The sequence below is a fragment of the Muntiacus reevesi genome, chromosome 5, assembly GCF_963930625.1.
Source record: "Muntiacus reevesi chromosome 5, mMunRee1.1, whole genome shotgun sequence".
Classification (NCBI taxonomy): domain Eukaryota; kingdom Metazoa; phylum Chordata; class Mammalia; order Artiodactyla; family Cervidae; genus Muntiacus; species Muntiacus reevesi.
This window is the reverse complement of record NC_089253.1, coordinates 121,469,875-121,494,523: the sequence shown is the minus strand read 5'-3', so window position 1 is coordinate 121,494,523 and position 24,649 is coordinate 121,469,875. Positions and strand designations below refer to the sequence as shown.

The 24,649-nt window shown below is 46.4% G+C and overlaps 1 protein-coding gene and 1 pseudogene across 1 annotated transcript; one reads left to right on the top strand and one right to left on the bottom strand.

Annotated features, from left to right (window-relative positions):
* On the bottom strand, positions 1-24,357 carry C5H1orf53 (chromosome 5 C1orf53 homolog). Its single transcript, XM_065937182.1, has 8 exons — positions 24,341-24,357; positions 20,830-21,012; positions 20,368-20,561; positions 13,146-13,219; positions 11,229-11,405; positions 5,982-6,659; positions 1,615-1,716; positions 1-352 (listed from the first exon to the last, which is right to left on the bottom strand). Exons 1-8 carry the CDS (start codon positions 24,355-24,357, stop codon positions 281-283), a joined length of 1,497 nt encoding a protein of 498 aa, XP_065793254.1. The 3' UTR covers positions 1-280.
* Positions 18,770-18,847, top strand: LOC136170186 (small nucleolar RNA U3; annotated as a pseudogene).
* Positions 24,358-24,649: the final 292 nt, after the last annotated feature.

Genomic DNA, 24,649 nt, shown 5'->3' with positions numbered 1-24,649 from the left:
TGACCTGATTGCTGGTATTTATTTAATGGAAGAGTCATTATTTTCTTTTTTTCAACATATGTCTGATAATGAAGCAAAAAGAAAGCAAAATAACTATCAATGTGCCACTTCAGAAACACAAATATTTGCTAACTCTTTCATTTTGTTGATGTTCTTTTAACATATGTACTTAAGATGAATCCCATGCTTAAGTACTAACAGCCCAGAAAGCCATTCTGGATTAAAATTTATTTATTTTCAATAAGGCTCAGTTAGATGGAGAACAAAGATAAAATTATTGTCACACATAAAAATATGAATTGAACTGCTTCTTTTTGGATGGATCTTTAACATTGATTTGACCATATGGACACTGCAAAAGAAAGAAAACAAGTTATTGTTGAATTATTTAACAGTCATCTTGAAAAAGTGCATGTCTTATGGTGAAAAAGAGAGACTGCTGATAATGTTCTATAGATTATTTGATCTACCGCCTATAGACTCAGAGGAGGACGGTGGGAACGTCTGGCAAATGGTCCTAATTAGGGTCCGAGAATCACTTCCTAAATGCATCCTTCCAACTTGAAGAATTTTACCATCAAAACCTCACCCTTAAAAAAAATCCTCCAAGTCCTCAATTCAGGCAAAGCTCTTAGGCATTTGATTAGAAACAGCTAATGGCACAGGTAGGAACATCCATAAAAGCGAAGGCTTAATTTATCAATACTGGCTAATATAAGGATCTTAGTGCTGGTTCCTTGATATAAAGTGGGTCAGTTAGAGCAAATAACAACTTCTTGCCCCCAAACATACAAAGTGGTCTATAAACAGAGGTTATCTGTTTATAATCTTAACTGCCTAACAGTTTCTCTTACTGGTATGCTCTAAAAAGGTTACCGTGAAGAACCCATTCCCATCTATTTTTTGCTCAAAATAGGGAAGGATTACATATTTAGCACATCTTAATCGGTGAGCATAGGGATTCAGGGTCGCTGAAATATACATTTTAGGAAATGTAAGCACTAAGTGTGTGGGGGGGCAAGTCTCCTGGTTATTTTAAAGACAGGGTAGAAAATAGCTACAGAAAGAACGGGAGGCAGGAGAGAAGGAGGAAGGGAGGGGGAGTAATCATAATACAGAAGGAAGAAGAGAAGGAGGAGACAGGAGGAGGAAGGAAGGAAGGAAGCAAGGGAGAAGGTTTTTAAAAAAAAACGTACCTGCCAATGTTGGGCAAGTATCTATTGATTCAGCTAAAAATGAAAAATAAATGCTTCCTGGGATCTAGTCTGCAATATTCTGGATTTCTTTTCCTGCTGTCTTTGAACTTGCCTAGTGAACACAGCTTATTTGAAACCTCGTGAAAAGTTTCCTCACAATAAAAGAACTCCCATGAATTTCCCATCACTGGCATTTCAAGGAACTGATGCTCAGGGTGAAATGTTACAAAATTCCATTAACTTTAAAGGTCCTCTGTTGATCCTTAGGACTTTCACTGTCCTCGGCTAGGGAAGCTTGTGAAAGTGCACCACAGGTCTATTTAGCATTTTTATTTGACTTGTTTTTCAAATAATAGGTATTTATGAAGTCACAGAAGCACCGAAAACTGCAGCCCCCGCAGGCAGAGCTGGTACTCACGTGTCTGCAGGCCGAGCCACAGCACTGGCCTCTCTGCAAGTGGGCCAGCTGGGTGAACACCACGTAGCCAGTAGCTGGGTCCACGTAGTTTAGCTGGCCAGCCTGAGGAGTAATGAAATCAAACAATTCATTCATCTCAAAATTCATCGTATCTCCTCACCATAATTCCTACCCATAAAATACTGCAACGTTTTTCTTCAAACAATATTAAACTTCTTCCCAGCAATTTTCGTGGCACTTGCAATTAAGGCCCGAATGCATTCCGACATTATACACAGTCCAACTTTATGTGACATGAGGAGAAAATATAGTTTGAGAAAAATGAGAAGTTGATGGAAAAACAAGAACGCCTCTATACCCAATAACGATGCAGCCACCATGCAGGTATTTTTCATTCAGTTTCTAGGTAACAAGTTTAATAACAGGTGATTTAATGACTTTAAGAGCTTAAGAGGCTGAAAATGAACTTTCACTCAGAAGTTGCAGTTGCAATTTCAGTGCTTAAAATATGCGGATAATGATTTAAACTTACAGAAAAGGTGCTAATCAAAACCAACGGGCCTTCTAGAAAAAGTACGACCTTCGCTATTATTGAACACTTTTCCTTACCTTCATGATGTGCTACTCCCCTGCACACTTTGCACTGTTTTCTTTTTTTGGAGTGTTTTTATTACCGTTTTTAAGCAAAATAAAAGTATTGTTTTAGCATATTAACACTCACTGCCTCATGAGTTTGATCAAAAGCAGCTTTTACTACAGACCTTTAGATGTCAAGGATGCACGCTCTACTTATTAATACATTCAAACATGGTTTTAAAAAGTTGTCCCAGGTACATTGTGTGAAGACAGAGTAAACAGTGCAACCTCTTTTATGGATGTGGACCACATGGGTGACATTATTTATCCTTGAGATTTTTTTTTTAAAGCTTTTAATTTTGTATTGGAGTATAAAAGAGTCGGACACGACTGAGCGACTCTCACTTCCACTTTCACACCTGATTAACAATGTCGTGATGGGGGACTTCCTTGATGGTCCAGTGGCTGGGACTCCGTCCGACCTCCCACTGCAAGGGGCCTGAGTTCGATCCCTGGTCAGGAAGTTAGATCCCACTTAATGCAAATGAGAGTTCGAATTCTACAATGAAAGATCCTGCATGCAACTAAGACCCAGCACAGCCAAATAAATAAATACTTAAAAACAGAAAAACAACGCTGTGATGGTTTCAGGTGGACAGCAAGGGGACCCAGCCATACATACACATGTATCTATGCATGCGTTCTCAGTCATGTCTTACTCTCTGCAACCGAGTAGGATCCTCTGTCCACGGGACTCTCCAGGCGAGAATACTGGAAGGGGTTACCATGCCTGCCCTCAGGGGATCTTCCCAGCCCAGGAACTGAAACTGAGCTTCTTGTGTCTCCTGCACCGGCAGGTGGGTCCTTTACCACTAACCCCACCTGGGAAGCCCACACGTGTCTCTGTTCTCCGCCAAACTCTCCTCCCATCCAGGCTGCCACGTAGCATTGAGCAGAGTTCCCTGTGCTGTGCAGGTGGTCCTGAATGGTTATCTGTTTTAAAGACAGCAGTGTGGGCATGTTGATCCCAGACTCCCCAACTGTCCATTCCCTTTGGCAACCAGAAATTCATTCTCTAAGTCTATGCGTCTGTTTCTGTCTTGTAAATAAGTTCATTTGTATCATTTCTTTTTAGATTCTGCATAAAAGGGGTGTCATGTCCAACTTTTTGCCACCCCATGGACTATACAGTCCATGGAATTCTCCAGGCCAGAATACTGGAGTGGGTAGCCATTCCCTTCTCCAGGGGATCTTCCCAAACCAGGGATCAAACCCAGATCTCCTACATTGCAGGCGGATTCTTTAGCAGCTGAGCTACCAGAGAAGCCCCACTTTCACTTTCATACTATATTTCTCCTTCTCTGACTTACTTCAGTCAGTATGACAATCTCTTGGTCCATCCACGTTGCTGCAAATGGCACTATTTCATTCTTTTTAACTAGCCTTGAGATTTTGAAGGGGAGGTTTTTGAAGGGGAAACACTTTCTCCCAGACTTTTTCTTTTACTATGCAGTAGCTCTGCACCACTCTTGTATAGAGCCTTTCCATTAAATTACATGTGACACTTAAATGTCTTCTGACATATATTTTCGTGTGTGCCACAAACTACTTCTTTGGAGTGTCTTCCTTAATGGCTGAATATTTTGTTCTAGTTCGGCTTTTAATCAACTATACCTCATGAATAAAGTGTGGAGGCAAGGCAACAAGGGCAGCAGAAATCCCACAATCGAGTCCCAAGGCCAGTCTAAGGGGCCTCCAAAATCCTATAGGGTCACAGAAGCAGATTATGTAAGACCAGAGGCACTGAACACTACATTAGAATGACCGACAGTCAAGACCTCACTTCTTTATTTATTAATGCAAAGTCTGTGTTGGAAGACTTGGAAGAAAAGTGAAAGAATGCTGGTAACTCTGTCAGCGGACATCTCTCTACTTTTCATAGCTGGGGGTCTTCTGAAAGCAAATTGCCTGGAGCCTGGGAGCCTTACAGACAGATGCTGGGCATGGGAAGCTCTCTTGCTTTCCCTGTTGATGTGGAAACGCTGAGCTCGTTGGCTGCCCACAGAAACTTAATTTATCCTTAGTGAATGATCCTTAGGTAATGGTGGCAACAGACAAAGGTGGGGCAGGAATGCTGACCGAGAACAAGACGTTCAGGGAGGCAGATCAGTGCAGGTAAGACAGCTACCTGCCTGCAGGTGTGGGAGAAGGACCAGTGGCAGGGGGGTCTGATTTGTTGAACAATAAGAACAACAAGCTTGTTATCAGCTTTACTTATGGACTCTGGGATGGTCATTTAACCTGCAATGCTGACACTGATGGATTTCCTGGGTGAGAAAATGTTTTTTTTCCCAGGCTGATGGAGACCATCTTTCCAGGCCACTGGTGTTTGCTCTATAGAGAAGGACACCTTTGCTTCTATTTCCCACATGTATACAGTGAAATGTGCTTAGTTGCTCAGTCGTCCCCGACTTTTTGTGGCCCCGTGGACTGTAGCCCCCAGGCTCCTCTGTCCATGGGGATTCTCCAGGCAAGAACACTGGAGTGGGTTGCCATGCCCTCCTCCAGGGGATCTTCCTGACCCAGGGATCAAACCCAGGTCTCCTGTGTGGCAGGTGGATTCTTTACCATCTTGAGCCACCAGGGAAGCCCATATGGTGAAGTATGGGAACAAATTACACGTGTTATTTTAAGAAAGAGTATAAACATAAACAAGAACAATAAAAGCTGCCAGTCGTTTCCTAAAGAGTCTGTGCAGAAGTTTCAACACTGGAATGAACCAGGGAGTGGATCTCAGGGCCTACTAACTGCCAGCGGAAAAAAGGCAACTTCAGGCAACTTGCAGGATTTCCTTCTCTGCCCCCTTGGCTCCAGCTCAGACTTGGTTAACATCAGTCCTCTGAAGGACTGATCACCTGCAGTGTATCACAGGCTACCTTCATATCTCTTTTTGTATCTTTATCATAGAACTCACTTGCTCTTTAAAGAGCAAATATAAATATGCTACCTTTAAATTTATGTAGTCTAAGATATTACATACGGTGATGGGAGGTGACAACTTCTGATTTTAGTGCCAAAAAGCAATTGACAAACCCCCAAACCAGAAGAAAACACAGCTCAAGACTGTCTGCAAAGAAGGTAGACTCCTGATTATGGTTTCCTTTGTAACTGTGCTCTGAGAGGTGGCAAAGGATTAAAGGATGGTATCAAAAATTAAATTAAAAAAAAAGTTCATCTTTTACGTTCTCATTATTGAAATCATTGGTGTTTACCTGATACTGCGGATAAAAACACATATTTTCCTGTGACTTCTCGGTTCCTCTACTCTTACCTCAGTGCCTTACACCCGTCCAACACACACTCACACACACACACACACACACACACTCACACACACGCAGCGTGATGATGGACCCCACGGAGTTTATAGGTCGGACACAGATTAGAAAGGAGCTGCACTCATGCTCAAGATAGATACATGTTCATTCTTCACTGAGAATAGGAAACTGTGGCCAGTTTTCAGGAGAAAAGTTCAGAACGGGACCTACCCGCGCGACCAGAGGTCGGAAACACGCCTGCACAGGCCTCTAGCCACCTGGCTCCAGGTGGGGGACGCGCATGCGCACAGACGCTCCGGGCCGGGGGGCGGGGCGAGACGCCCGAGGGGCGGGGCCTCGCCGCGCGGGCTCACGGCCCCTGGACGGAGGCCCGGGCGGGGCGGGGCTTGGGAGCCTCGGGAGGCGGGGCCTCACCGCGCAAGCGCGCGGCCCTCGGGCGGGGCGGGGCCTCACCGCGCAGGCGGCCGCGTGTAGCTCCGCGATTCTCCGCTCCGCAGCCGTTAACTCTTGGCTCGCCGGGCGTTTGGCCGCATCCTCCGGTCCGCCCTGCGAATCGGGCCCGAGACCACCGCCGTCTTCCCGCGCAGCCGAGCAGAGGGGCACGCCGCGGCGCCGTCGGAACGCTGCTCGGTCACGGGGCGGCAGCTCTGGCGGCGGGGCGGCCAGCCGCGGCCTCACAAGCGCGGACGCTGGGACCCGCCAGGCCGCCATGGCCGCCGCCTGAGGAGGCGGGGCGCGGGGCCTCGGGGCGGGCCGGGCTGCGCGCGCGGGGCCTGGCTGGGCTCGAGCTGTCGGACCCAGACGCCACCCTCGCACCTCGGCCCTCCGGGTCCCGACTCCCCTTCCCACCCCGGCCTCGAGCACCCGGAGCCCTCCCTCCGGTTCTGGACACCGGCCCGCACCCCTGACCGCGGACCGAGGGACCTCCCCACCCTTCCCGACCCCGAGCTTGGCCCCTGCGGACCCCGCCCGCCCCCCGGGGACCGGACCCCGGGCTGTCCGCCGCCCTTGCGGCCCTGCCCGGAGATGAGGTGGACTTGGGCGGCTGAGGAGGCTCCCGCAGGACGCGGGGACCGGAGATCGTGCCTTCTCCACGCTCAGGACCTCCGCTCCAAGTTTCTCATTGGTTTTCTGACAGGACACGTGGACATTCGTTTTCTCACGTCAAAGGAGCCCCGGGATCTTTTCAGCATAATCGCTACAACTGATAAAATGCCAGAAAGTGATCCGAGTCGCTCAGGTTCGTTTATAGCCAGCTTGGGCTCACCCAGGAAAGGCTTGAGTATTTGCAGGTGCTCTGTGCTGGGAAGGGGAGCCGTCGCGCGCCTGGCTCTTTGACCCAGCCTAACCTGAGGACTGAAAGCAGGAAGAGGCGTCGGTTTCAGGTTGCTAAGTAATTTGCAAAATCCAAACCAAGATTAAATTTCCTGTCTGAAAGATGAAAGTTATCACGCTCCTCCCCAAAAAACTGACTTTGAGAAAATTAGCACACATTCCAGGAGGTAATTTCAGGCGTTAGAATTAACGGTACTCCTGCCTCCTCCCCTCAGCCTGTGTTTCAGGCTTGAAGAGTAAGCTGTTTTGTAAGTGTTCTTCAGTTTTTGAGGAACTGAGGGCAGCAGTTGACCTCTGAGGACAAGAGCAGGTTGTAGAGTGGTACAGGAGAAGGATGAAGACAGACCATCACCACCCCTTTTTTGCCATCTAGCATTTACCTTGCAACCCTGGCATTATATTTGTATTCTTAGTCGGCGCTGATTGAAATGACCCCATTGGTCCGTTGTAAATCTCATAGTAATTAATAAATTGGGATCCTCTTTTGTAATCTACTTACTTCCTTTGTGCTGGGATAATAAATTAATCAGGCTCTGGAGAATGCTTAGTGATCTGAGAAAAGTTTAAAACCTGGGACGGTGAGGAAGGACCCTCAGTAAAACTGTGGAAAGGGCAACTGTGGTTTTAAAAGGGAATTTACTGTGAATCAGCTGTGTGTTTGTGTTTTTTGCAAAACCAAATTCTCAAAGGAAGTGTCTGGAAGTTCTGATTCATTACATTGTTTTTAAAATTGAGGACGAAGACCACTTAATAGTTGTAACATTAATTCAAAGGATAGAGACCAAATTTTACAGAAATGAAATAGACTAGACCACTTTCATGATAGAAAATAGTCACCTACAAAGAGTGAATACTGTTTGTGAAACATCTGCTTTACTGGATGAGGGGGCAGGTGTGAATATAAAGGGGCGGGACGGAGGGGAGATGTTTGTAATAGTAGTAGTAGGTCTGTGTTCTGATCATGTCAGAGGTCTACAGGTGTGCTCAGAGGTAGAGCTTGAGTACTTTGTTCCAAAGGCATGTTCCTAGCTTTGATACTGTGTGATAAGTATGGAAGATGGAACCAGTGGGGAAACTGGGTGAGGGGAACCTGCTGTACTATTTTTGCAACTTCTTGTGAACCCATAATTATTTTAAAATTTAAAAACAGTAAATGGAAGAAGGGATATAAAAATAGTGTTCAGATTACTGGGAAAGAAATCACAGGGTTAACCAGAACCTTACATTATATCCTCCATCACCAGGTTTAAAAAGCATCTGTTAGTTAAAACCCTTTGGGCATTTAGGCCCCAAAGCTGTTTTGTGCTCCTCAGGTGTTATCAGTGTGTGCATTCTTCTACATAGGTATCTTTAAATTTTATACCTATCTTTAAATCTCAAAAAACTAAGATCATGACATCTGGTCCCATCACTTCATGTCAAATAGATGGGGAAACAATGGAAACAGTGAGAGACTTTATTTTTTTGGAGCTCCAAAATCACTGCAGATGGTGACTGCCATTAAAAGACACTTGCTCCTTGGAAGAAAAGCTATGAGTAACATATAAAAAGCAGAGACTTTACTTTGCCAACAAAGGTCCATCTAGTCAAAGCTATGGCTTTTCAAGTAGTCATGTATGGATGTGAGAGTTGGACTATAAAAAAAGCTGAGTGCCGAAGAATTGATGCTTTTGAACTGTGGTGTTGGAGAAAACTCTTGAGAGTCCCTTGGACACCAAGGATATCCAATCAGTCAATCCTAAAGGAAATCAGTCCTGAATATTCATTGGAAGGAACTGATGTTGAAGCTGAAACTCCAATTCTTGGCCACCTGATGCGAAGAACTGACTCATTTGAAAAGACCTTGATGCTGGGAAAGATTGAAGGCAGAAGGAGACGGGGATGACAGAGGATGAGATGGCTGGATGGCATCACCGATTCGATGGACATGAGTTTGAGCAAGCTCTGGGTATTGGTGATGGACAGGGAAGCCTGGCGTGCTGCAGTCCATGGGGTCGCAAAGAGTCAGACACCACTGAGCGACTGAACTGAACTGAAATCTTACCAGAGCTGGAAATCTATATAATTAAGAGTTGATGAAGTATCTTAGTATAAATAGTTTCCAGATTTGATAATTTAATTAGGGTGTTGTTTAGACATTGAATAGATTATCTGCCCCTTCAGTTTTTGTCTCATCTTCACATTTGGAAGTCAGTGTCAAGGCACATCAAGTAACTTTCATTCACTGTGTCTCTTGTTTGAAAGAGCCTCCTTGGATCTTGTTGCCCACCTTGTTCTAGCACGTGTTCATTTCCTCGTAGAGTCTCTGTGCTCAAAGCAGACAGAACTGTGTGAAAGTGGGGGACACAGCATTCCACCCTAGAATGGTACCTTTAGGCCCCACTTTATTTAGAATGCACTTACATCCAAGTTTGCTTTAGGAAGAGTTTTGTGCCACCTCTCTGCATGGCCCATGATGTGACATGTAATCTGAACTCCTTCCCGTCCTCTTCGATGTTTGTGTTGATATTGAACCTGCTTGTTATTTGGAAGAGGAGGAAGAAAGTGGTTCAGAGACTGGTGTTTCCCTGTTTCATTTGGATAGATTTTTTTCAGTAGCTACATTAGGCTTCTAGGTGGCAGGATATGGGTCAGGTGGCTTTATCTGGTTACAGTAGAAGGGGTGGGCCCTGTCCCCCCGAGGCAGGACTTGGTCCAGGTGCGGGCCTTGGCCATGGCTTAAACTGAATTTCCTCCTGATTGCTGATGGCTGTTCCCTTTGGGAGAAAGGTGGTGTAAAAGGCTCCTAGGTTTCTCTTCCTTGTCCTGCTGAAAAAAGAATCTTGTGGAGCTCCTGGCAGAGAAGAACCCTTTTTGCTCCCAGAAGTCCTAACAGCCATCTCTTTCTTGTGTGTCTGTTTGTGAACCAGTCTTCATGAGTTAGGGTTGTGCTAGAGACAACTGGGTCCCGCCCAGGGCACTGCCTGTGTGAACCCCCCAGGCCCAGGCCTGAGAACAGTTCTGTACTGATGGTAGGGGCACAGTTAACCGATGTCCACTGCAGCGTGACTCAGCAAGGGCAAAGCAAACTCCTCCAGCCCTCCCGTCCCTTTAGCATTTAGCATGTTGTGTCTTTGGCTGTGCTGGGCAGGATCTTAGTTCCCGGACCAGGGATTGGACTCCTGCCCCCTGCAGTGGATTCATAGAGCCCTACCCACTGGACCTACAGGGAATTCCCTAGTATTAGTTGTTTATCACTCAAAACATTTTTCACTGTTCTCTGGTTCCCCTCTGGACATTGAATTCCTTTGATGGCCCACAATTATTTGCTCCGTTTTAGCTTTTTATAAGTAATAATTTGTGGGCATTGTTTTCCCAACAGATCATAAGCAGGACAGTAGAGAGGATGGTAGGGAATATGCTCTTCTCATCTCTGTATCTCCACAGCCCATCTCACACTTCTGTTTGCTGTACTGTGACACGGGCTTCCCTGGTGGCTCAGTGGTAAAGAATCTGCCTGCCAATCCAGGAGCCCCAGGAGACTGGGGTTCGATCCAGGGTTGGGAAGATGCCCTGGAGAAGGCCACCAACTCCAGTACTCTTGCCTGGACAATCCCATGGACAGAGGAGCCTGCATTCCATGGGGTCGTAGAGTCAGACGCAGCCAAACACACTTGCATTGTGTACACTTGGTGAATAAGGACTTTTCCAATGGATCAATGAACCCATCGTTTTTCCTCCTGAAGTCTACAATCCTTAACTAGTAGATGGGCATTTCACGTGAAATTCTAAAATTAACATTTTTTACCTAATGCAAATTTGAAAAATTAATAATTGCAAATAAATACCATAAAAACTGGACGATAAAGATGCTAACTTTGAGGTCATGTTAAATTGTATTTATTGAATAACATTGGGCCACTTTCCCGACAGCTCAGATGCACACGTTACCAGACTGCCTGAGCTCAGCTCCAGAAAAGCTGCCTGTGGTTGACTTTTAGGTGTCAGCTGTGTTACCTTTACAAGAACTATGAACGTATTGCCCTGTGAGTGGGCAGGTGGGTGCTGGGGTCCGACAGCCGCCCACAGGCGTCCTGTGCAGACACCGCCTGTTGAGCACAGTTGTTTTGGATGTGATTTATGTATCTGATGCTTTTCGGATCGCCGGATGGTGTGTCATGGCGTGTCACACCATGACTCCGCATACAGCGCATTTCAGTCTCAATCCTCATGATTGAGAGCAAACGTTACACGCCCCTGAGGTTGCCCACAGGGAATCTTTGTTTCGTTCCCTGGGACCTCCGTTGGTACCCTTTGTCTTACGGAGCTGGTCTTAGAAAATTCTTGGGAGAATTACAGCCGTTTCTGTTGGAGAGCCCAGCGCACCTCGGCTGTGTTCGTGAGCACCCACCCACCGGTGCCCACCAATGCCACCTGCCCTCGGTTCCGCTCCATCTGTCTCCTGGAGGAGCTGTGGATGCGCTGCCTGACATAAAGCGATCGCGCCGTTTCCGGTCCTCTTCCACCCTCTCCATCATCCTGTACCCAGCAGTAGGCCAGTAGCTTTGCCCACCACCGGGGTGAGGAGCCGGCACGACGCGAGGGTTCAATGTGGGCCACACATACAGTGCTTGGCTGACTGCTTTGAAAGCACTGATCACCTGCTTCTTCAGCAGCCCTCAGCCTGTCCCACTGCACACTCCGCCCTCACGCGATTTTATGTGTGTCTATGTTTTTAATGTTTCCTGCATGCTCACGACTCCCAAATCTCTGGTTCACACTTGTCAGGTCCCCACACCTACTCCCCACCTGCCTGTGGTACAGGTATAAATACTCCCAAGCTCAGAAGGACTTTGTGATCATTCCCTTCCAGATACTACTTTGCCATTTATTTCCTCTTTTTTAAAAAGTAGCTATTCATCTAGCTGCAGAGAGTGTTAGTTGCTTCATTGGAGATCTTTCCTTGTGGCTCTCAGGCTTAGTTGCCCCGAGGCATGTGGGATCTCAGTTCCTTGATCAGGGATTGAACTCAAGTCCCCTGCATGGCGAGGTGGATTCTTAACCACCAGACTGTTAGGGAAGTCCTGTCGCCTCTTTTAAAGGCACAGCTAATTCAGAGATTTTTTTCCATTTTCTTTTTTTTTTTCAGATTTTCTTCCCAAATCCCTGCATCCAGGTGATCACCAAGTCCTACCTGTTTCACTTCTTTGTGTCTCAAAGTCGTCTTCTTTTGCCTCTATCTTTGTTCTAGTTCAGTTTGTTACCATTTCTTTCCCCAGGGCAACAACTGGAACAGAACAAGTAACAAGGACTTACTCTGTATCAGGGCCCTCTGCTAGAGGAGATGGGTTGGTTATACATTGCCCATGATATTTATTCTGACAAAAATACCCCTCATCTCCTGGGAGTGGTGATGTTAGACCTGTTGCTTGAAGCCTCTGCCCCTACAACCCCTCCTCTGTGAAGCCCTCTCTGACTGCTCACCTTGCTCATTGCCACCTCTGCAGTCTGAGGCTGGGCAGACCACCTCAGCACTCCACAGCATCCAAACGTGTCTCTATATTTGCACTTTCTTACTTTTTGGCTTTGTGTTTATGAGGGCTTTTTTATTGGCAACTCATGAGATCTTCAAGGGAAAAAGATTGCCTTAATCATCTTTTTTATCTCTACCAGCACAATTACATAGAAAATGCTAAAAAAAAAAAAAAATGCTTGTTGAAGTGAATGGGTGAACAAATAGCAGCAAAATCCCACACCTGAGTCACACAGTAAAGAAATGATACAAATGCACTTTCCCCTAATATCTTATGGTTAAGAATCAGCACTGGTTTTATCAACACATCAGTTGATCTCAGCCTATTGTTCTGAGAGACGATATCCTACCATAACAACGAGGTAACCATGATTTTATTTGGCAATCCAGTTAGTAGGTTCCCCTCAAACAGTCATTGAATTAATGGTAAGTTCAGGGTATGGGCTGTGTTTCAAATGAAGTCAGTGTATGTTGACAGTGAAGTGCAGCCTTGTTAACCCTGAACAATCATTCCAATTATAAACTACATGCACACAATCGCTGTCACATAAAATATCCAGACTAATTACCTCGAGCCTTTTTGTCATGCAGTGATTCAAAATGAAACCTACTCTTCAGGATATTCAGTACTAGCAGTGTATTTCCCAGAAAGAACACTGCTGAAGATCTAGCAAGATGGTGATTCCATTTGTACCTTATTACAATAAATGGATTAAAATTGCGCTTTTAAAATGACACCCAGTCCTTGATCTGTAGGATTTCCCACACACCAGCACGGAGATGTCGGTTAAGGTCGTCAGCACCACGTACAAATCAGAGCCGTGTTCTCTGCACTCGCCGCTGCCTGAGGGAGAAAGCATGTCCGCTGTTCCATGACCGCACTGAAAGGCACGCTGAGTTTCAGGTCAAATACCCATGACGTTGACGTGTCTGACTCGGCTGCCGAGCACGATCCGTGTTAGTATCCTCCCCGTGGTGGGCGGGAGGGCCGAGCCTCAGCGATCAGCACGGCATACACGCAGTTCACATTTTCTGCAAGTGTGAAATCGATGCCTCTGTGGGACCCCGTGGAACACAGATCTTCTGCATGCAACTAAACTCTACACTTGCTACGAATGGTCGTATTTATACGATTGTGTAAGGACGTCATCACCACCCACTGCTCTGTCTGACGGTGTCTCTTGGTGACACGTTTTGATAGCATTGTTGAAAATAGCTTTGAATGTGTCCATGCTTATGACTTTTTCAGCTTTTCCTTCATGGACTTTGAAGCTCTGTTGGTAGGAGCATAAATATACGGGATTGTTATGTGCCCTTGTACGACCCCCTTACCTTTATATACTGTCCCTCTTCTGATATTTATCTTTGTTCTGAAATCCGGTTTCTTTGATATTAATATAAGCACTCCGTCTTTCTTAGGATATGTTGTCATGGTGTAAGCTCTTCCTATCCTTTATTTTTGGGGGCTTCCCTGATGGCTCAGACGGTAAAGCGTCTGCCTACAATGCAGGAGACCCGGGTTCAATCTCTGGGTTGGGAAGATCTCCTGGAGAAGGAAATGGCAACCCACTCCAGTATTCTTGCCTGGAAAATCCCATGGATGGAGGAACCTGGTAGGCTACAGTCCATGGGATCGCAAAGAGTTGGACATGACTGAGCGACTTCACTATCCTTTTATTTGTCTTTTTATTAAAAGTGTGTTTCTTTTAGGATTATATAATTGGGTCTATTTTATTTTATTTTTAAAAAATATTTATTTATACCTCCTTGGGTCTCAGTTGTGACAGTTGGGCTTCTCTCTAGTTGTGACACAGGCTCAGCTGCCCCGCAGCACGTGGGATCTTACTCCCTGACCAGGGATTGAACCCGCACCCCCTGTTTCGGAAGGCAGATCCTTAACCACTGGACCACCAGGGAAGTCCCTAGTTGATTTTTTTTTTAATCCAGTTTCACAGTCTCTTAGTTTTAATTGTTTTTTAGACCTGTAGTGGTCCCCCTAAAATGTATGTCTGTGTTCTCATCTCAGGAACCTGTTAATATTACTTTAACTGGGGAAAAGGGCCCTCTCAGATGTAATTAAGCTAAGGATTTTGAGATGAGGGGACCGTCCTGGATTGTCCGAGGTGGGGGTGCTGAATCAAGTGGCAAGTGTTCTTAAAACTGACGTACAGAGGACGTGGGAACGCGACCGTGGGGGCCGCGCCTGGCGGGAAGCAGCCCGGAGCCCAGGGAGCTGGGCGAGGCAAGAAGGGGGCCTCCCTGAGACCCCCTGAGGTGTGGCAGCAGCCCTGGTGGATTTTGACTTTCAGTCCCCCAAACTGTCAGTAAATCACTGTCATTTTCAGCCTGAGAATACATTTTTGCATCATTCAGGCTCCACCTGAAATGGCATTTCCTCCTTCAACCTGTTCATGTACACATAAAATGTGATCTCTTGTTCTGCATGACAGCTGGTTTGTAAAACTGACCCCCTTCAGACATTGGAATCACCAGACCATGCTGTGATCAACAAGCCCACACTAGACCTTGGCAGAGGTCTTGAGGAAAACCGAGGCACCCTTGCTGACAGCTGCACCCACCGCCCAACGTGTGAATAAGGTCACCTGAGCCCACCCCCAGTCACTCTCAGATGCACACGGACTCAGGAGTGATTTCTGGGCAGAAGAGAAAAAGAGCTGCTCAACTGAGTCAGCCCAGTTTGCGGCTCATGGAGTCATGACGGGTAAAAGGGTTGTTGGCTTAAGTTAGTGGGTGTACTGGGGTAACTTGCATCATCAGTGGTTCACTGAAACACTTTCTTAACCCCTGTGTTTCAGTCACAGCAAGGTAACTGCTGTAATGAGCACTACCGAGATCCAAATGAATTTCTACCATGAAAGTTTCTTTCTTACTCATGCAAAACCCACTGGAGATATTTTCGGCAGTCAGCCCTCCTGGTCAGCCCGCCTTCAAGTAGAGAGCCAGGAATTCAGTCTCCTTTGGCACCCATTATTTTCATTTATTTAAAATTGTTTTTATTTGGCTGCTCTGGGTCTTAGCTGTGGCATGCAGCAACTGTTAGTTGGAGCCTGTGGGATCCGGTTCCCGACCAGGGATTGGAACCACGCCCCCTGCATTGGGAGCAGTCTTAGCCACTGGAACATCGGGGAAGTCCCTGCACCACTATTTTCAACTGGTAACCTCTGAATCCACCCCAAATGTACTTTAGCCACCTTGGCCTGGAAGTGACTGCATCCAGCAGCCGCATCTCCTTCCCTGGATGGAAATGTATCCAGACCCGTCCTTGCCATCTCCGATTTACCCTCAGCCCCTTCCCTCTTCACAGCTCCTTTAGACATGAACAATCATGGGTCCTTCTCCCAACACAGAGCCATAGCCTTAAAGAGTAGTGTCGTATCTACTAGCTGATGTTGTAATACCCAATCTAAATCCTTGTATGCAGTAGAGCTGCCCCAGGAAACATCTGTAATCTTCCATAATTTTCTGTGTACATTTAGAAACTCTTCATTTAAATCTCACAACATTTTAAGATACAAACTATATAATCATATCAAATTTTTACAGGTGGTACGACTGAGAACCAAAGATTTCTAAGGGATTTGTCCGAAGTTACCGGCTGGGAAATGGCAGAGCTGGAACTGAAACTCTGTAATCTGACTCTTCAGTCTTTTTCACACTGTCAAATGTATTTAAGTAGATTAAAGCTCTGCCTCCCACCTCGCAACTTATCCTCTATCCAATTCAGTCACATTTTGTTCATTCTTCTCTCCGAATGTCTTTCCCTTCCTTTGATTTCCTATTGAAATCTTACCTGGTTTGAGTCATTGTCACTCATGCCTCAGTTACTGCAAAAGACTCCTAAATTATAATTATTGCCTATACTCTGTTCCTCCTCTATTTCACTCTTAACACTGTTGTCAAAATAGCAGTACTAACACACCATTTTAATTGCTATCTTCTGGTTTCTGGTTCAAAAATCCTCAGTGTCACAGTTTAAATTGTGAACTCATTAGCTAGGCATTTTTGGTACTCCCACGCTTGGACCCTGAGATACCTTTCTCCTCTTATGTCCTGTTACTCTCTGGGTCAAATGTTCTGTGCTAGTCACACTGATTTTCCCAGCGTCCACCACATCATCGGTGTTTCAGGCATACTATGTTATCTCCACAGTAGTTGTCTCCCCTCTACCCCCCAGATCTGTCTTATTGTCCATCACTCCCGCATGCAGCCCTGAGATAACTCTGACCAGTCTCAGTCAGTCTTAGAAATCCCATTCTTCCTAAACTGATTGGTTGATTAATACAAAGGCTCCTACCAACGAGACACAGGGAAATTCTGCAGGAAGGCCCCTAGGAAAAGTTTTTTTTACTCTTATAACGTGATGTGGAGGACCTCAGTTTTCAGGTATATGGCATGGTAGATAGCCTTAAAAATATCCCTTACAAAAAGCCTAAATGAAAAAATAAAACAACCATATTTTAAAATGCACAGTCTGAAAAATTAGGAAAAATCTAGGTATCAAAAGCTGAAAACCCAGCTAACCATCAGGGTTGCAGTTTGTCTCCGGCACTGCTGTTGTCCTGGGGAGTTTGTCCGTCTTGGTACTTGAGTTTTAGTGGCTGGTGGAATCATGGGCCTGTGCCCAGTGAGTCATCTGAGCCAAGATCCTAGGGGTGAGGCCCTCAAAGAGCTATTGCCTTAATTAGAGCTGCGCTTGACCTCTGTCAGAGCCCTGCCCTTGGTAAACAGCTGGAGTATAAAACAGATCTGCCCGCCAGGAGTGAAAGAAGGCGGGCTTCCTGACTGTCTCCACCTGGACGCCCCAGAAAATCTGTAGAGGTGTGCAAGGTAGAACTTCCAGTTTCACTTCCTACGTACATTGATCTGCCAGGGCGGCCATGACAGAACGCCACAGTCTAGATGGCTTAACCGACGGAAATGTGTTTCCTCGCAGTCTGAAGGCTGGAAATCCAGATCAAGGTCTTGTCAGGCTTGGTTCCTCCTGAGACCTCTCCGCTCGGCCTGCAGACGACTGTCTCCCTGCCGCGTTTGCACATGGTCTTCCCTCCGCGCCCCTGTGACCTGGGGCCTCCTCCTCTTCGTACAAAGCCGCCAGTGCTGTTGGATTCGTTGGAAACCAGTGTTCCGCTGTCACCGGTGTTCAAAGAGCTGGCAAGATGCATGATGTTACAACTGTGTTCTTAAGCATTTTTAAAGCCAGGTTGTTGTTTTTTTTTTTTTAAATTTTAATAGATTCTTATGCTTTAACTTTTTTCTGGTTTGTTTGGACCAGTTATTCTTGCTCACTGATTTTATTATGAAAAGTAGAGGAGAACCTAAGTATATAACAACAGAGAAGACGGAATGCCCTAATTGTCTAACAATTAGTAGATTACTGAAATTATGGCAGGTTTTTAAATAGCATAGGTGAGCATAGGTAGTCTGACCGCATCTTTTAGGTCAAGTTCTGCTGCACATGGGATTTTTGTTCCCTGGCCAGGGATAGAACTCATGCCCCAAGCATTGGAAGCATGGAGTCTTAACCACTGGACTGTCAGGGAAGTCCCAGTCTGATCCCATTTTAAAATAAAATAACATAGACACATACACACATGAACATACATGCACAGAAAAAGGCCTGAAGGTATTCACTGACATCTTTCAAGGTGAATGAGATTATGTAAATTCATTATGTTGTTCTTTTGATTATCTATGTTTTCTGATATTGCCTTTGTGATCATAAGAATAGACAAAGAAATTAGATGAGAACCTTATTGCTGGGTGTTTCGTTGTTTCAGCTGACACATATACACGGCTATCTCATGGCACTTGACCATGACACATATTCAATGAAACTTTTTTCCCCAGCCAATCCCTCTTTGCATATTTGAATTTATATTCCTTTTAAGTTAGGGATACTTTGGGGAAATAATTTGAAAAGCATGCCTTATTATGTGCTTTCAGAATGCCACACTAATACATATATTAAATATAATTTTTAGCCATATTCACTTGTACCTGTATAAGGGTCTTATCATTTATTACCTCTGCTTTTAAATTTACTATGATAGAGACAAACTCTTTAATCTCAGTCGTTTTATTTTTTTAATTTGAAGTCTCAATAAGATACATTTTGAATGTGTCTTCAGAATATTTGGTAAGTACATACTCAGCTCCCTGACTTCAACTGATATTTCAGGTTCAATTGGTTAAGGTACTATGCTTGGTATTACCTTATACTGGGTTGGCCAAATAGTTCCTTCGGGTTTTTTGTAAGATGTTATGGGAAAAAAACCAAAGAAACTGTTTGGTCAACCCAATACAACATCAACATTGTTCTCCTCGGATAAAGGGGAAAAATAAGAGCTGTTCTTAGTTATAAAGACCTTCCCTAAAGACTATACTTTCAGGGATCATTTCTATAGTTTGTTACTAGCGAAGTTTCTCTGATCGTGTAAAGACCCTTCCTAGTACTGTTTTTTATCTTTATGATGTTTGCAGGCGTATGAGCTCAGTTGAGAACTTGTGTCCGACTCTGCACCTCTGTGAACTACAGCCCGCCAGCCTCCTCCGTCCTCGGGATTCTCCAGGTGAGAGTCCTGGAGAAGGGTGGGTTGCCATTTCCCTCTCCAGCGGATCTTCCTGACCCAGGGATTGAACCTGTGTCCTCTACTTGGCAGGTGGTTTCTTTACCACTGAGCCGCCAGGGAAGTCCCTTAAAATGTTTGATTGCACCCTCAAGCATTATATTTGAATCTCTAAAAATTTATGAATTAGATATGATAGATGATAAATTATTCCTGTTTGATAGATTAGAGAACTGAGTTATTATGAGAACTTAAGTGAGAGTGTTAGTAATTGTTTTAGCTACTGTTTATTTCTACACTTATCTATAGAAGAACTCTCCTTACTTAATGCAGGGACCACAAAAACGTGCTGCTCAAATCTCCAGGGAGCACAAGATGGGGAGGTGGGTGGGGTACGAACAGTCCTTAGGGCAGATGGTGGCCTAATTGCTACAGGCTCCACCAGCAGTGACCTCGGAAGCCCTCCCAGTGGAGGGGGATGCAGAAAGGTGGGGGAAACACCCACAGGCAGTAGCGCTGAGCTGAGCTGCTGACCCACAGAAGGAGAATGAGACACTGCCAGCCAGTAGCAATGGGTTGGGGGCCGGGGTGAGACGCGGAGGGACTGCGGGGGCTGACAGAGAGGGCCTCATCGCCCGCAGTGGGAGAGCGCACAGCTGAGCTGGGCTGTAGTCTAATGGAATCCACCGGGGTGCTCCTCCCAGGCAGGTCTGGCTGGGGAAAGCGGGGAGCTTGAAACCCCCAGTGGTGGTGTCTGCACGTGAGCCCCTGGCGCTCTGCAGAGCGGCCTGGACTCTGGCAGCGTGCAGAGGTGGCTGTCCTCCAGTAGGAGCTGGCAGATCATGCCGGAAGGTGCCTTTGAGGCTGGTCCCCTTGTCCCCCCGGGAGCTGCCCCTGCCTGCTTCCCTGGCTGCCAGGCTGATAGTTTCAGCATAACCCAGCTGAGGACAGCCTGACAAGTGAGGAAGAAAATGACCCACCAAGAAGTGCGAGAATCCTTAACCGGACAGACCAGCAGGAACCAGGTGCGTATCCCTGGGATTAGATCTTTATGATTAGAAGTAAGTCCAAAGAAATAAGAATCTTGACCTGAAGGACCCTTCTTGGAATTCCATACCATTCAGGACCCCAGGGTGAGACAAACACAGCGAGCCTTTAAAGGCCTGGGGGGAGAAAAGAAAGAGTTGCAGAACAGAATAAACGGCCAAGATGGCCTGGAAGAGGGAATGAAGATGCTAAGGGACGTGAATGTGTTATGAACACTTCTGAGGTGGTCCCCAGCAAGGGTCCTCCTGCCCGACGTCGCTCCAACCAGTAGAATGAGACCGAGTTGGGTGCAGGAGGAAAGGAAATCTTCCCTCTTGGGCGGGAGAGCAGAGGTGCAAGCTCAGGCTCTGGAGCGGACCCTCTCCCCAGGCGGGTGGCGGGGCTGCTTGTAGGGCCTCCTGGGGGGCGGGGCGGGGGCTCGGTTCCCTCCGGGCGGGGCAGCGGGGCGGCTGAGGCTCCAGGGCGCGGAGCGGGTGCAGAGTCTGCCCTAAGCGGAGATGCGTCTGCACGCGGCCCGAGGCGGCGACGCACGCGTCTGCGCGCAGCCCTGAGCTGAGGTGTGAGAGCGGCCTATTTGCACCGGGGACTCCGGTCTGACTGGCCAGCTTGCAATTCCTCTGCCCTCCAGACCCCGAGAGCCAGTGAAACTAGACTGAGCCCCGAGGATAGAAAAGGTTAGATTTTTTACCTCCTAGTATATTTTTATTTCCCGGGAATTAACAGGCTTTGTCTGCGACAGACCGCGCTGGAATGGGTATATTTGGTGAGGCCGGAAAACCCGGGAGGAGAGAGGGCTTCGGCTGGATGACGCAGAGCGCACCCTGTTGTGGCGGCCGCTGGAGCGCCCTGGCGAGAGGGTCCCCAGCACCTTCGGGGCCCGGGAGGGGGTGGGCGGTCCTGGCACCACGCGGCTGAAATCCCCGGGCGAGCGGGCACGTGCGGGTGCAGATGCTGAAGCGGCGGGGCAGGGGGCGAGGGCGCGGCGCCCGCGATGTCTGCCAGGCTGCAGGGGCGGCCGGGAGGCGGTGGACGGCGGGAAGTTGTAACGATATGTGCGCTAAGTCACTCCAGTCCAGTCCGACTCTGTGAGCCCGTGGGCTGTAGCCCCCCAGGCTCCTCTGTCCATGGGATGCTCCAGGCAGGAATACTGGAGTGGGTTGCCATGCCCTCCTCCAGGGGGTCTTCCCCACCCGGGATCGAACCCACGTCTCTTCTGTCTCCTGCACTGGCAGGCAGGTCCTTTACCACTGGCGCCACCTAGCAACATGTCCAAACCTTAAAAAAAAAAAAAAAAAAAAGACAAGTGGGGAAGAACACGAGGATCAGCAGGGTCATCCCAGTAACGTGTCCTCTCTATGTTCAGTTCTTGGACCTGAGCGGGTCTGGGGATCTGGACTCATTGCCTGGAGCAGGTGCCAGGGTCCTAGGAGGACCCGCGCAGCCCCGTGACAGGTGTGTATGGTGATGACGCCCTTGTCCCTCCCTCGGAGGGCCATCCCCTTGAGTGAGAGTGCCCTGGGCAGAGGCCAGCTCCCAGGGGTGTGAGGGCCTGTGGGATGCAGGGTCTGAGCTGACTTTCGTACTTGGATCTGAAGTGTCGCTACTGGTCACGACCGGAGCTGCAGCCTGCAGCTGCAGTTGCCGCACTCCAGATGCGTCTCCGTCTTCCCCCTGGGGCTTCCCGGGCTCCTTCCAGCCCTGACTAAGCCAGCCAGGGCAGGCCTACTCCTGGGAGCGGCCGCTTCCTCTGAGAGGCCCCTTGAGCGGTGAGGGTCCCCAGGCAGCCTGGCCGACTTTGCTTAGAACTGCAGAGCCGACAGACGCTCGCCTTCACTCGGGGTCACGGCTGCCTTCTGGTCCCATCGTCCTCCCAGCCTCTCCTGGCTCCCTCTCCATTTCTTCTTACAAGCTTTCTCCCAAAATAAATTGCTTGCATTTTTCAAAATGTGTATTTTAATTTAAAAGATGCACAACATAAAACGTATCATTTCAAACTCTAATTTTTAAATTGTTGTAAAGTACATGTACATAAAATTCACAGTTTTTTAACCTGTATAAGAGGGCACAGTGTTTTGGTTTTTTGTTTTGGCCATGCATCCCATGTGGGATCTTAGTTCCCTAACCAGGGATCACACCCGCAACTTTAGCGGTGAAAGGGCAGAGTCCTAAGCACTGGGTGGCCAGGGAACTCGCTGAAAGTACAAATCTTAAAGAGGCCTCAAGTGCCTTCACATTGTGCAGCCCTCACGGCCCTTTATCTCCAGAACTTTTTCCATCTTCCCGAGCTCCACACCCACTACCCCGGCTCCCCAGCCCCTGGGGCTGCCATTCTACTTTCTGTGCCTATGAATTTGACAACTACAAGTACCTCATCAAGTGGAATCAGACAGTATTTGTCCTTTTGTGGCTGTCTGATTTCACTTAGTCAGTAACGTCTTTAAGACTTGCCTATGTTGTAGCATCTGAAAGAATTTCCCTCCTTTTGGAGCTTTCCTGGTGGCTCAGATGGTTAAAAAAATCTGCCTGCAATGCAGCAGACCCGGGTTTGATCCCTGGGTCAGGAAGGTCCTCTGGAGAAGGGAATGGTAACCCACTCCAATATCCTTGCCTGGAGAATTCTGTGGTCAGAGAAGCCTGGTGGGCTACAATCCATGGGGTCACAAAGAGTGGGCCACAACTGAGCAACTAACACTTTAAGGCTAAATAATAATACCCTGTTGTATGTATGCACCATATTCATCTGTTGATGGATATTTGGGCTGCTTTTCGGCTATTGTGAATACCATTTCTATAAACATAGCATATTTAAAAGCAGAGACATTACTTTGCCAACAAAGGTCCGTCTAGTCAAGGCTATGGTTTTTCAGTGGTCATGTATGGATGTGAGAGTTGGACTGTGAAGAAAGCTGAGCGCCAAAAAATTGATGCTTTTGAACTGTGGTGTTGGAGAAGACTCTTGAGAGTCCCTTGGACTGCAAGGAGATCCAACCAGTCCATCCTAAAGGAGATCAGTCCTGGGTGTTCATTGGAAGGACTGATGCTGAAGCTGAAACTCCAATACTTTGGCCACCTCATGCGAAGAGTTGACTCATTGGAAAAGACCCTGATGCTGGGAGAGATTGGGGGCAGGAGGAGAAGGGGACGACAGAGGATGAGATGACTGGATGGCATCACCGACTTGATGGACATGGATTTGGGGAAACTCTGGGAGTTGGTGATGGACAGGGAGGCCTGGCATGCTGCGATTCATGGGGTCACAAAGAGTCGGACATGACTGAGCGACTGAACTGAACTGAACTGAAACATAGATGTACAAATATCTCTTTGAGAACTTGCTTTCAATACTTTTTAGTTTATTCCCAGAAGTGAAATTGCTGGATCATATTGTAATTCAAGTTTAATTTTTTTAAAGAATCACTATACTGTTTTCTACAGTGGCTGCACCGTCTTACATTTCCACCAGCAGTGCGCAAGTTTTTCCACATCTTCATCACTTGTAATTTTTAATTTATTTTTATAATATCCATGCTAGTGAGTGTGAAATGGTATGCCATTGTGGTCTTGCGCAAGTTTTTCCACATCTTCATCACTTGTAATTTTTAATTTATTTTTATAATATCCATGCTAGTGAGTGTGAAATGGTATGCCATTGTGGTCTTGCTTTGCGTTTCCATAATGATTACTGATGCTGAGCATCTTTTCAGGGACTTATTGGCCACTTGGACATTTTCTTTGAAGAAATGTCTACTCAATCTACCCATTTTTAAATTGGATCGTTTGTTCTTTGTTATTTAATTGTGGGAACTCTTCAAATGCTGGATATTAAGTTTCCAGAAGTCCTCGCTCACACCCCCAGTGACTTATAATAATAATTTATTTCTCTCTCATGTACTTTTAAAATTGAAATGTAGTTAACATACACTATATGTAATTCCTGCGCTATACATAACATACACTATAACATACACTATAATGTTAGTTTCAGGTGTACCACATGATTTGATGTTTGCATACATTATGAAATGGTCACCACAATAAGTCAAGTAACCATCTGTCCCTATACAGAGTTATTACAGTATTTTTGAGCATATTCCTTACACTGCACACTAATTACATCCCTGTGACTTATTTATTATATAATTAGAGGTTTCTGCCTTTCAGTCCCCTTCACCTTTTTCACCTCCCCACCTCCTTCTGGCACCTGCCCTTTTGTTCTCTATGAGAGTTTGTTTTCACTGTGCTTTGTTTGTTTTCTTTTTAATTTCCATGCATACATGAGATCATGCAGTATTTTTCTTTCTCTTTCTGTCTTATTTCACTTACTGTAGTACCCTCTAGATCGATCCATGTTGTCGAAATGGCACGATTTCATTTTTTTAATGACTGAGTTATATTCCATGGTGTATAAATATATATAAACTTTATGTTTACATGTATATAAACTTTTATCCATTCACCTGTTGACACAGGTTGCTTCCATATCTTGGTTATTGTGAATAATGCTGCAATGAACATAGGGAAGCATATATCTTTTCACACTAGTGTTTTTGTTTCCTTTGGGTAAATATCTAGACGTGGAATTACAGGTAATTCTATCTTTAATATTTTGAGAGCACTCTGTACTTCTGTAGTGTCTGCAC

Coding starts and splice junctions, on each gene's coding strand:
- C5H1orf53 (XM_065937182.1), bottom strand. Junction 13,220..20,367: donor GCCACCCGCCTGGGGAGAGG/GTCCGCTCCAGA, acceptor TTTCTCCCTCAG/GCAGCGGCGAGTGCAGAGAA. Junction 11,406..13,145: donor TAACCGACATCTCCGTGCTG/GTGTGTGGGAAA, acceptor TGGTGGGCAAAG/CTACTGGCCTACTGCTGGGT.